The 14,077-nt window shown below is 33.8% G+C and overlaps 1 protein-coding gene across 3 annotated transcripts in view; it reads left to right on the top strand.

The window, feature by feature from the left end:
• Positions 1–12,011, top strand: part of SLC36A4 (solute carrier family 36 member 4) — a 94,750-nt gene extending 82,739 nt beyond the window's left edge. For 2 of the 3 annotated variants that reach the window (XM_073020278.1, XM_008020513.3), the window contains exons 10-11: positions 2,130–2,299; positions 7,377–12,011. In XM_073020278.1, the coding sequence (XP_072876379.1) occupies positions 2,130–2,299; positions 7,377–7,684 (478 nt within the window). In that variant the 3' untranslated portion in view covers positions 7,685–12,011. The remainder of the gene's footprint in view (positions 1–2,129; positions 2,300–7,376) is intronic. The other variant, XM_008020518.3, reaches the window with a different exon arrangement.
• Positions 12,012–14,077: the final 2,066 nt, after the last annotated feature.

Below are 14,077 nucleotides of genomic sequence, written 5' to 3'. Positions count from 1 at the left end.
AGTGGGCAAAGGACATGAACAGACACTTCTCAGAAGAAGACATACGTGCTGCCAACAATCATATGAAAGAAAAAACCCTCAGTATTACTGATCATTAGAGAAATGCAAATCAAAACCACAGCATGATACCATCTCACACTAGTCAGAATGGCTCTTACTGAAAAGTCAAAAAATAACATGCTAGTGAGGTTATGGAGAAAAAGGAACAACACTTATTATAAACTGTTGGTGGGAGTATAAGTTAGTTCAAGACGTTGTGGAAGACAGTGTGGCGATTGCTCAAAGACCTTAAAACAGAAATACTGTTTGATCCAGTAGTCCCATTACTGGGTTTATACCCAAAGAAATATAAATCGTTCTCTTATAAAGACATATGTGCCTTTTTTCATTGCAGCACAATTCACAATAGCAAAGAAAATGAATCAGCCTAAATGCCTGTCAGTGATAAAGAAGATGTGGTACATATACATCATGGAATACTATGCAGCCATAAAAAAGAGTTGAGATGATGTTCTTTGTAGGAACATAGATGGAACTAGACGTCATTATCCTTAGCAAACTAACATGGGAACAGAAAACCAAATACTACATATTCTTTCTTATAAGTGGGAGCTAAATGATGAGAACACATGGACACATGGAGGGGAGCAACACACACTAGGGCCTATTGAGGGTGAAGGGTGTGAGGAGGGAGAGGATCAGAAAAAATAACCAGTGGGTACTAGGCTTAATACCTGGGTGGTGAAATAATCTGTACAACAAGCCCCCATGATACAAAATTACCTGTATAACCTGCACATGCACCCTTGAACTTAAAAGTGAAATGTAAAAATCCTTGCTGCTTTAAATCTTAAGACATCAGAAATAAAGCTCCATTAATGTCAACTTTATATACTTATATTTTAAGTACATTTATACTTAAAGCTCCATTAATGTCAAAGTTTATATACCTTGACATTATGTACCAAAAGTAGAATATAATCCTTTTAAAACGATTGCATTTTTTTGTAAGAAAGAAAACACTTCCCTGTGCATGGGAGTTTTAGGTGGGAAAGTAGAACTCTTAAATGAGAAAACTGTGGGAAGATGTTTCTGTTGAAAGAGGACGTAGGTGTTAATCACTGCCCCGATGTTGCAGCACACTGAACCAACAGTGTTTTCTCTGCTTTTTACTTAAAAAATGCAGGATGATTGGGCGTTTCTTTTAAACGTTATAAAATGTTAAAAAATTTTTTAAAAATACAGCACATTAATTTTATTAGTCTGCAACCCAAAAGAGTGGATTCTACGATGTTCCTTCCTCTAGATCCTACAATTCTGTGTTTTCTCTTCATGTCATTATCAACATTTAAAAAGTCTTCTTTTTCTGTGCTTAAGAAAGTTACTGAAGTCTTTATCAAGACATGCATGTGAAGTTTTGACAGGTTATCCACAATGTAGAAATCTAAAGATATTTATAAAACTGAAAATTGCTGTGCTGTTTTGAAGCACTGTATATCAAAGAGATACGTTAATTTGCACAAAAGAATAACAACAACCTTACCCAGCAACTGTATGTCCCTTATTTAATGTAAATTTAAACATAGATTGTGTGTATAATTTAGAGAACTTTGCAAGTTGAAATGGTTTAGATGCCTGCTTTTAGACTTAAGATGGATGACATTTCTGCAACTAATGACATACCTCCGAAGATTTTCACCCAAGAACTACACTTTCGTTTAATGCGAGTTTTTCTTCTATATAAAGATTAATGACAGTATGACTCAGGATTTAAGACATATAGTAGGCTCAATTTTTAAAAAGAAAGTTGAGAAAGCATTAGCTCTTCGGGGGCTGAGTCTAATCTTCAGAATATTGGCTTATCCCAAAATGAAATCTTTTTACCAATATACCCCAAACCCTGGCATGCATATTCAAGCTTTCCATTTTGTCAAAATGAATTGTTCTTGTATCCTCTAGAAATTTAGTTAGAGATCAATTTGCCTTTTTTTTAAACAAGCATTTTTAGTTAGTAAGGTTCTGGCCTAATTTGGTATTCTGGATTTCTTATTTATCTTAATATTAAAAATAAAGGAGGAAAGCTAAATTCACATTAAAAATGACTAAATTTTGAAAATTTTTTTCAACAGGTTATATCAATCAGTGAAAATTCTGTATTCCTTTGGCATTTTTGTGACATATTCAATTCAGTTCTATGTTCCAGCAGAGATCATTATCCCTGGGATCACATCCAAATTTCATACTAAATGGAAGCAAATCTGTGAATTTGGGATAAGATCCTTCTTGGTTAGTATTACTTGTAAGTATCATTATATATTTATATCATAATTTTTTATTGTTGAATTTCTTAAAATGAAAGCTACATAAGACATATTTTTCAATATTTTTAAAACAATTTTATTCACCCAGCTGGGTTACTTTTCAGGTTAAAATTCTGTTTTTCTACTGCTACATAAGAAAAACACAAACCAGATCCTATCACACTTAAAATAACGAATGAAGTTATTTTGAAAATTACATTACTGGTGATTAACATGTACATGGGACTCCTTCCATTTTTGATACACATTTTATTTTGGTTCTAGCTTTCCTCAGGTTTTTTATTCCTGTTTTTGCATATTTTAACAGTTTTCTTATCCGTAACTACCTACAGGAAAGTGTTTAATTTTACTTGTATTGGTCTTTCATAATTTTAGTGGCTTATTTTCTTATTATTTGAAGAAGTGTATATAATCTTTCATTAAGACTCTTTATCATAAAATGCCTTCTCAAGGTAACGTTCATAATAGAGACTCATGGAACGGGAGCTTGAGTTCGGTATAGTGGAAAGAATGTAAGTTTTGGAGTCAGACAGATCTGGGGATTCAAAGTCAAGCCTACCACTTACTTGTTGGTGTCTTCAGGCAAGTTATATGCCATTGTTGAGCCCCTCTTTCCTCAACTATGAAATGAAGATAAAACTTCCTTATGGCATTTTGGTGGTGTTAGAAATAATATTAACAAAGTATTAATAGCTGGAGGTTATTATCATTATTGTAACCATTTCTGTAACGACAAATATACAGATGATTGCATCACCAAACTAAACTAGGATTACCTAAAATGATACCTGGGACCAGATTACTAGTGTTCTAGGGAACAAGCAGCTTTGGAAATTCCTTGTGTAAGATACTAATAAACATCTTGCACTATTTAGAATGATAGAGCTAGAAATTTGAGGCAGCTCAATAAATTGATTTGAGCAGCCTGCCATGGAATTCATGCCTAGATTTAGAGAATTTAGTGTATTACATTTGGGTTGAAAAGGGAAATGCAAAGCTGAAAAAGTAGATAAAATGTATTTTTCAAAGTAATTACTTAAATGAATTATATCACTAATAAGAGAAATCATATTAACAAATGAAGTCAATAAGTCCATATTCTGATGACTAACGAAAAAACATTCAGTAGCAAAAAGATATTTTAAAACATTTTGAAATATTTTTATACATTTATTTTATTGACATTTTGGTAATGACTAAATAAAAAGACTAATTTCAGTAAAAGTGTTTTTATCAACAGATGTAAGGCAATTCTATTCTGAAAGTATATCGTCTTTTAAAGTTGGTAATGGAAATTCAGGTAAAGGAGTTTGAGGGCAATGGTAAAAGGGGTCCAGGATTTTTTTTTTTTAAACTTCAGCCATTTCTGCACATTTGCTGGCATTGTTGTATTGAAGTTATTAATCTGCTGAGGCACAGACCACACCACATCTGCTTCCATGATTTTGTTCCCAGAAGCCAGGGGCTTAGTTCATAGCACAGAGAACTGCAGCCTTTTCTTGGTTGCTGCTTTCTTTTAGTTAAAAGTCATTAAAGCTTCTCATCCATACAAGGCATATGCCTTGGAGAAAGAGAACAAAAACTATGTAATATTTCTTTTTGCTATATTGGGACACATCACTGGACAGTAAACTTCATTTGTGTATTTGGCACACATCCTTCCAAATTAAAGTAAAAGCCAACTGATATTCATGGCAAAACTGCTTTTCATTCTGTTTTCAAAGGCATGTGAAAAGATTTGGGGGCTTGCACTTTACTAACCAATGTGTGTAGACAGTTGATGGGACCTGGTCATGTTTGTAGAGTAGGCTGTGCAGCAGCACTAGCAATGAGAGTGGAGGCTCAGCCTGATTTGCATTGAAAATTGAATGTCTTTCAATGTTCCATAATCCTTTCCGAGTACTGAATCCATGTTTGTTGTATTGGTCTTTAAAGAAGTGGACTTACCAGCTTGGATTATGTTGGTTGTGTCCAAGTATCCATTTAGCATTTGAATCATGATTTCAAAATATCTTCTTCGTGAAACTCAAAAACTTTAGAAATGATTCAGACTCTTCCTGCGTGTTCCCTTTAGGTGCTTACCTGGTATATAGGCACCTCACAAGTGAAGGAGGAGGGAGGGTAGAAACCAGCCAAAGGTCACCATGGACATTTTAGGAGCAAACCTATACTATGAGCCATTCCATTTTTAAATGTATTATAATAAACACTAAGACCAGTGTTTCAATTCTGTGTATGAATTGAATCAACAAAATATACTAAGTACTCTTTACTTCTGTTATTTTCTAACTTGTTGATCCTTCTACTGTTTGTAATTTTTAAAAAGTCCTTGTTTTTATAATCTATAGTAGACTATGACTATATAAGTATCAAAACCCATAAATTTTTAGTAGTTTGCAGAGAAAACTCACTAAAATCCTTCATTTAAGTTAGTTGCCTCTGCAGATTAAAAACGTACCATTCTGTTTCCTGATATCCTGTCTTAGAGTCAGTAGGTATGTGGAGAGCACCATTAACTATTTGTTTAATTAAAATTAATGTGCTAAGTTATTTTCCACATTTTTGTGTTTGGTGCTGTAATATCAAGTGCTTCGTTTTGTTTTCTGATATGTCTGTATTTACCCTTCAGATGCAAATAATAGACTTAAATAGGCTTATATTTTAATATCAGAGGGAACTTTATGCTCTAAGGATACTTTTTCTTGCTGTATATAGTTTTGGTAAAGACTGAATAAGTCTGATTAGTACTTAATAGATCTATTCATAATAGGTGTTAATGACATAGTATTTGTAATGAATAAAACTATCCTTACTTTAAACTCCCCTTTGAGTTTTTATTAATATATGTTGGATTCGGCTAAAAGTATATATACTTGTCTTTTTTGTCTACTAATAACATTACCAATAGCATATTTCAAGCCATTTTTACAAGCAAATATCTTTCAGTTATGTAATGTTTAAAATCTGACTTTAAACAGATTTTAGATGGGAATTATACTTCGTGATTTAAAAGTGTTTGCTAGATGGAAATTTCGTCTATAAATTCTAAAATGCTATAGTATTCCCCCACATAATTTTCCAACAATATTTCACTGGATTTACTAGGGACAGCTTGGATTATAGATAAACAAATAAAAATGGATTCCAAATTGAAAGCCTCTTCAGGCGGCAAGATAGTGGTAATATTTGTTTGGCCTCACTTTTATACCACTACTTACTATAAGTAGGTGAAACAAACGTGTCTCCACGAATAATTTTGTTCAATGAATTTTGAGAGGCCCTAACTATGTTTGAGAGTTATGCTGTATAATTCCCCAGAGAGCGAAGTTAAAAGGCTATAACAAGCATCTATTAGACGAATAACCTACTTTATAAAGTATTTCTACTTTCGAGTTCTTTAGAGCTAGTTATTTCTACTTCTTTAGAGTCAATTATTTCATTTATAAAGGGTTATGCCACTTCAACCCTGTAGATGTAAAGCTACATTTATAATTTCAAAACAGTTTTTAGGGCTTTAGCTTTCATAATAATTTGAATACAGAATGATAAATAATAACTTCTGGTTATATGAGGAACATGGTGGGAACTTAGTTTGAAATTGATCCCACAACCTCCTGGAAAATGTTGAGAGCCACAGGAAAAATAGAAAAAGGAAAAAATAAAACGTCATAAATTAAAAATTAAGAAGTAGAGAAACCAGTGTACTGCAAACTGAAAGCTAAATTACTAACAGGAGTATATATATATGTCTCCAACACATGCCATAATTGGAATCCCCAAAGAGGAAATGTGATATAATCTTCATCAGTGGCAGTAGTGATGTAGTTGTCACAGCCTGCATATGAGTAAACACAGCTGTTATTTCTGGTGGCAACTCCAAACCCTCAACAAATCATTTGGACAAATAAGGAAGGAATATGAGTCTTGGTTTTTGCAAATCTTCTGTTGATGCATTTTGAAAAGATCAAGAAAGTACCAGACCAGAACTTGCAGAAAACTTGTCAACAGTTTGGAAATCAGCTGCCAATAGTGGAGAACTTTTTTTTTTTTTTTTTTTTTAAAGAACTTTTTATTTTGAGGTAATTTACACAGAAAGGGTGTAAAAGGAAGTAGTTACCATAAACCTCTAGTCAGCTTCGTCTAACGTTCACAGCTTCCATAATCACAGTACAATTATTAAGACCAAGAAATTAGCATGGATACAATGCTATTAACTACTTTGTAGACCTTGTTGTAATTTTGCCAGTTTTCCCACTAAGATCCTTTTCTGGTCCAGGACATAAGCCATGGTCCCCCTTGAATTTAGCTGTCATATTCATTTGTCTCTTCCAGTCGTGACTGTCCTTGACTTTCTTTGTCTTTCTTAACCTTGACACTTTTGAAATGTCAGTAATTTTGCAGAATTTCTTTCAATTTGAATTTTTCTGATGCTTTCCCATGATTAGGTTGAAGTTAAGCATTTGTAGCAAGAATCCCATGGAAGTGATGCTGTGCACTTCTCAGCGTATCACATCATAGTATCAGTGTCTTATTGGTGATGTTGATTTTGCTTACTTGGTTAAGGTGGTCTCTTGACATATTACTGTAAAGGTACTAGTTTTCCCTTTGTAATTAATAAGTATCTTGAAGATATTTTGAAACTCTGTAACTATCCAGATCGTTTTTGCCCACTAATTTCAGCATTCATCAGTGACTCTTCCTATCCAGTGACTGTTGTGGTATTTGCTGAATGCTTTTCTGTTTCCGTTGGTCCTTCTATTTTGATAAATCGGAATTCTACTTTAAAGAATAGCTAGCTCTTCTCTCTCATTTATTTATGTCGCATCACTGCATGTCTTGTGCATTATTGAGCTGTATGGGCAGACAAAGTAATGCAAATGCTTTGGAAATAAACTATCAAAACCTCTTTGCCCAGAATTTTAAAGCAAAAAATTAAAAGTTCTTTACATAAGAAACTGTTGACAAGTGAAAGTCTAGGAAATGTCGCCTACTTTTAGTATTCAGGTAAGTAACAAACATTTAAATAAGAAAAATAAATGTATTTTCATTTTCTAGGTGCCGGAGCAATTCTTATTCCTCGTTTAGACATTGTGATTTCCTTCGTTGGAGCTGTGAGCAGCAGCACATTGGCTCTAATCCTGCCACCTTTGGTTGAAATTCTTACATTTTCTAAGGAACATTATAATATATGGATGGTCCTGAAAAATATTTCTATAGCATTCATTGGAGTTGTTGGCTTCTTATTAGGTACATATATAACTGTTGAAGAAATTATTTATCCTACTCCCAAAGTTGTAGCTGGCACTCCACAAAGTCCTTTTCTAAATTTGAATTCAACATGCTTAACATCTGGTTTGAAATAGTAAAAGCAGAATCATGAGTCTTCTATTTTTGTCTCATTTCTGAAAATTATCAAGATAACTAGTAAAATACATTGCCATATACTTAAAAATAGTAACAAACTGTTTTCTTTGGCATAGTATTATTTTGGAAGTAATCATAGCTCTTTACCAGTAGTGGTAAACCTATGACAAATCCTTGCTTTTAAGTATTAACAATAGTTTCAAAAAATTAAGTTCTGAAAATTGAAAAAATTAAAATGTAAAAAAATTAAAGAATAAGAATACTTCTATTATTCTTTTGTCTCAGTAAGAAATACCTTAACCAAGATATCTCTTTTGCCTCTCACTTGAGAAGGGAATAGGATTTCAACAATAAGAGAATAAAATAGAATATATGTAACAAAAAGCTCTCTCCAGATCATCCTCGTGAATGCCAAAGTAAACTTTATGTATAATATTAAAAAAAAAAACTCAATTATGTTTTTAGTATCCAAATACTAATAATTAGCTCCTGGAAGTATAGAAAACTCCCATTTTAACATAATATAAGCATCAGAAAATTGCAAACACTAGAATTAATTTTACATTCTAGTGGTAGTTGATCTTCATAATCAAGAGGCACTGTTCAAGATCATGACTTAGTGTTTCAATGAAATTTGAAAACAGACTTTAAAAGTTATCCAGTGCAACTTCCTTATTTTTCGTCAGAGGAAATGGAGGCCTAGAAAGGTTGAGTAACTTGGTCAAGACCACTCAACCTTGAGATTAAGAGAACCTAATCTTCCGACTCCCAGGCCAGGATGTTTTATTTCCCATATCATGTCCAAGGAAAAGAATAAATTATGTTCAGCTTAATTTTAGTATTGAATCTATTTGATTATATTTTAATACTTTGAAAATGAATTCATGATTTTTAATAGTATAAGTGACCTGAGCAGAAAATCAGAGAACTTGAAGAAACCTACACTGTGGCCATATAAACCTCAGCAAGAGAAAGAAGCTGTGTTTTTTTAAAACAGAATAGAGACCACTTGCTAGTGAAACTCCTGGCTACTAAGATGTGTGTCCAGCTATACTATTTGTGACTTGAGCTTTTTTTATTATTACCTTCCTCTCCTGAGTTTTGTAGGCACCATCTTCCTGAATGGCAGAAAATAGACACCTCAGAAAACAGGATTTGTGGACTCTTTCCAGCCCTGTGGCTTTTCTTATCACAGCCTTTTATTTATTATGAGCAGAATAAAAGAATCAGCTGGGTGTGGTGGTCTGTGCTTAATCCCAGCTATTCTGGAGGATAAGTTGGGAGGATCACTTGAGAGACCAGGAGCTCGAGACCAGCCTGGGCAACATAGTGAGACATTGACTCTATAAAACAAAAATTTTAAAAAGCTTGACATGGTGGCATGTACCTGTAGTCCCAGCTACTCAGGAGGCTAAAGCAGGAGGATCCCTTGAGCACAGGAGTTTGAGGGTGTGGTAAGCTATGATTGTGCCACTGCACTCCAGCCTGAGTAACAGAGGGAGATCCCAACTCTTAAAAACTAAAACAAAAAAAATATATACAAGAATCATAGACCATAAAGGGATTCATGCTTAGAAAAAATCAAGATAATAAACCCCCTTCTAAATATTGAGACACTCTATGCTTCTTTCAGACAAATAACTTCTAATTATTCCATATTTTTCAAATTATACCAAGATAAAGAATCTCTTGGTGGGGAAAATGAAAATTATTAATAATAGAACTGTCTCCTGACTTAAAAAAAAATTCATACTTTAAAATATAAACTGTTTACCCAGGCTGGTGATACTCTAGTTTGTTAGTATACTGTACTTGAAGATATCATCAAGATCACTATAGTTGTATATATTCTCTATTTTTATATGTAAATGTTAACTTAGTTCAAGTATTTTTTGCTTATGTCATTAACTGATCATCAAATACAATCCTAAAGATATATCAGAAGCTTTATTTTGGTACAAAGTCATAAGAATCAAAACTTTTTTAGCCATTCACATTAGGTATCAACAATAGTTGTTTGAGATACTTTTATATCAAATCTGTTACACTGAGCCTTTAGTCACACTAAGAGAATGCAGAAGAAGTTATAGGAAAATGAATCTTCACTGAAACTAGTATTATATAATCTTGAATTAGGTGTTTAAAAAACTTTATAGCTTGATATAAAATGAGTTGAAAATTATTTAATAGGAAGCAGCCCTAGGTTTTTGTCACCTGTTTTCAGATAATATTTCTAGTCTGTGTGTATTATTTCATTTTTACACTTTGGCCCATTGTTTATTTTCCTTATGGAATTCATCAGATGCAATGAAATTTGAATAGTTGATCATAGCAATAAATTTTAAATTCAGCACAAACACATTTTGAGCATATTATCGACCAGGCTTCCTTCAGCAATAAGAATGTGGAATCAACATCCAGTACTAAATTCAATAAATGATGAATACTTTAAATACAAGAAAAAGTTGGATTGCAGAAAAGAAGAGGGGCTAAAAAGGAGGAAAGTTTTAATTCTCAACAAGAAACACTATTTAGATGGAAAGCTTAAATGTATTCTTATTAAGGGTATTTGATGATACATATTATTTGCAAAAATAACCAGTGGGTAATTTTTCCTCTGAAAATTTAGCTTTAAGGAGTCGTAAAATTTCCTAAAGGTTTTGGAGACGGTATTTCGATTATACCAGCTCTTGCTTTTATTTTGGGAGCCTGGAGAAATTAGAGTGATTGCACCTGTCAAATTTTGTATCTCATCGCTTTTGGATCATCACACTGACTAAAATGACTTCAGCATTTTGTCAGCCACCACAGTGAAGAACTATTCCCTGAAAGTTAATCAGTGGCCTGAGAGCCTGTTTTTGCTACTGAGGGGGAAGAAAGGAAAGCTTTATTTACCTCTAATTGAGCTCCGTTCCAAGTCAGTTATCACTGTTCCCTTACACCCAAGAGTTTCATCAGTATCGGAGTCAACTTGTCAAAACACTGGTTCTCAGACGTCTTTTTCAGAGGGTCCTCTTTTCCCCACATGGCCAGATTTCTTTACAATTAAGAAAATAAGAGATACAGCATATTCTTGGTTAAAAACCAGTTTAGATGGTGTTACCAAATGAAAACAAGTCTGTATTAGCAAATGCCACATTATATTTAGTCATATTCTCACTAAATTCTCCTTGATTAAAATGATTTCTGCATCTTGCCTAGACAATGCGTTTACATATTTACAAGTGTTGTATGTCAATGTGCATGTTTTGAATTTCCTAACAGTGCCTAATCTTAGTAGTTTCACAGTAGTTACATAAAATCTCTTTAACTGCAAAATACTATAAAATATTACTTGAAATATTAAAAGTATTAGTGCCATTTCTAGCTGTGGCAAGGCACAAGTCTTACTATGAGTGACTTATGTCTTCTCGTAGATTTCATTACAGCATCTGAGTAGTGGATCTGTTTACTGACAGCATACACAAATTAGGTCTTGACCTAATTTCTTCATTTAAAAGGGAGAAGATTTGAAATAGAGCTAATGTAATTAATAAATTTATTTAAATAACATCAGTGGCTGAATACCATCTGTTGAGGAATAACTTGGTAAAAATATAGAACATTGATAATATACAATAATGATTTTCTAAAAAATGAGTCTGATCTTTTTGGCTCACCTGGCTTCCCTTAATAAGAAAATTTGAGAAACTTGGATCTGAAAAGTGTAGTAGTATACTTCCTAACATTAAATTCCTGGCTGTAATAGTTAATACTTTGGCAGCATTATGGTTAGTCTTGTTTATGCCATTGGCACTTACTAGGCTAAACTTTCTGAAACTGATTGGTTTTGACTTATGAGATAAGGAAACATGCTTAAGAAATGGCTAGAAATGCTATTTATTGCCGTATGATAAGTGAAATAGCAAATCACTCTGATTCTTAAAATTTCATATTAAAATTAGTTCCTACATGCATGTGTGCACAAGTATATGCAGACACACACACAAATCAGTGGTCTGTGTGAACTAGATACGAATACTAATTTGCTGTTCAAATTGGGTCCAGAAAGATGCTGTTTTGAAAAGAACACTCTAAAAATATTTCATTAGAGTTTTCTTGATAACACATAAGAAAATACATGTTTACACCCCAAATAAATTCAGCTGTGGGTGGATTTTTGTTTTTCAAAATGATTTTGTTAGTTTGAATGAAACCTAAATATCATTGCACTCAAGTCAATTTTTTAAACATTTTTCTTTATAACAGAATATGAAAAACTCTGTCTTAAAGTATTGTAACTTTTCTGAATTTTCAATAAAATATTTTGGTTGTGGTTGCCTTTTAGATACATTTTTCTTTTATAAGGTTAAATGACATTGATAAGTGTCATAAGCTAAAAATGGCACTAGTATAATCTCATAATAAATAACATTTTAATCGGTCTTTATGGTTAATTCTCGGTTATGCTGGAAGTTGATATTGTGTACTTCTAAGATTTAAGAGCAGAAGTTGATTAAAAATGAAAGAACACACTCAAAACTGTGACCTGAACTTCCTGCAGCATGAATGCAGGATGAGCTGTCTGCAGATGCTGCATTCATGATCTAATTTACTGCTTTTGTAAGGTTAAGAATATGTATCAATCATTTTGTTTGCATTACAAAATTGGCATAATGCTTTTGGAAATTGCTTTCCAAAAGCATTATGCCAATCCTGTAATAAAAGATCATAAAGATATTTATAGTTTCACATTAGTAATCCTGCTCTTGTGAACTTAGCATAAAGACATATCATAGTTCACAGAAGAGAGCTGCTATGCCTAAAGGTGTGTGACAGCATTATGTTTTAATGTGAAAAATTGGAAACAACCTACATGTTCAGCAAGAGGGGGATCATAAATTACAATAACCTAGAACACAATGAAGATTATATTACACCAAATGTATACTGAGGACTGATAATTTGGGAAATTAAAAAATACATAAAATTAAATTTTAATTGCAGCTCTACAAAATATGCTTCTGGGCCAAGACAAGGAGATTTGTGGAAAATGGAACCATAATGTCAGGATAAAGAAATAGGTTTTACTGTTTTTAAATGACTAGTGAAAGGAGGGATGTGAGAGGAATAAGCAGAAATGGTTTTGGGAACAGGACGTTGATAAAGCCTTAGTAGTAATACATGCTTCTGGCAAGCAACAGAACACAAAGACACGCACACACACACACGCGCACACACACATTTCAAATTAGATAGGGATAGGACTAGGTGCTTGTAAACTGCAATGAAAAGCCCTGTGGGGTACTTGATGGAGGAAAAAAAATAAAGATGGTTGGTACTATCTGGTAGAACAAGGTACTACTATTATTTAAAAACCAATGCACAACATTTTCCAAAGAAACCTTTATGAATTATTGGAGAAAGCTTTCTTTTGGAAAGGTTGTGCATTGTTTTATTTTAAGTCCTGGGGTACATGTGTAGGATGTGCAGGTTTGTTATATAGGTAAACGTGTGCCATGGTGGTTTGCTGCACCTATCAATGCATCACCTAAGCCCAGCATGCATTAGCTATTTTTCCTAATGCTCTCCCTCCTCCCACCCCACCCCCAAACAGGCCCCAGTGTGTGTTGTTCCCCTCCCTGTGTCCATGTGTTCTTATTGTTCAGCTCCCACTTATAAGTGAGACCATGCAGTGTTTGGTTTTGTGTCCCCTTCGTTAGTTTGCTGAGGATAATGGCTTCCAGCTCCATCCATGTCCCTATGAAGGCTATGATCTTGTTCCTTTTTATGGCTGCATAGTATTCCATGGTGGCGTTCCTTTTTATGGTTTCATAGTATTCCATGGTGTATATGTACCACGTTTTCTTTAGTCTATCATTGATTGGCAGTTGCGTTGATTCCAGGTCTTTGCTATTGTGAAGCATGCTGCACTGAACATACTCATGCATGTATCTCTGTAATGCAGTGATTTATATTCTTTTGAGTATTTACCCAGTAATGGGATTGCTGGGTCAAATGGTATTTCTGGTTCTAGATCTTTGAGGAATTGCACACTGTCTTCCACAATAGTTGAACTAATTTACATTCCCACCAACAGTGTAAAGGCATTTCTACTTCTGTGCAACCTCGCCAGTATCTCTTATTTCTTGACTTTTTAATAATTGCCATTCTGACTGGCATAAGATGGTATCTCATTTAGGTTTTTTTTGTTTTTTTTTTTTTTTGAGACGGAGTCTCGCTCTGCTGCCCAGGCTGGAGTGCAGTGGCGCATTCTTGGCTGGCTGCAAGCTCTGCCTCCCGGGTTCACGCCATTCTCTTGCCTCAGCCTCCTGAGTAGCTGGGACTACAGGGGCCTGCCATCATGCCCGGCTAATTTTTTGTATTTTTAGTAGAGACAGGGCTTGACCATG

Source organism: Chlorocebus sabaeus, chromosome 1 (assembly GCF_047675955.1).
Source record: "Chlorocebus sabaeus isolate Y175 chromosome 1, mChlSab1.0.hap1, whole genome shotgun sequence".
Taxonomy (NCBI): Eukaryota; Metazoa; Chordata; class Mammalia; order Primates; family Cercopithecidae; genus Chlorocebus; species Chlorocebus sabaeus.
This window is presented reverse-complemented; position numbering and strand designations above follow the sequence as displayed.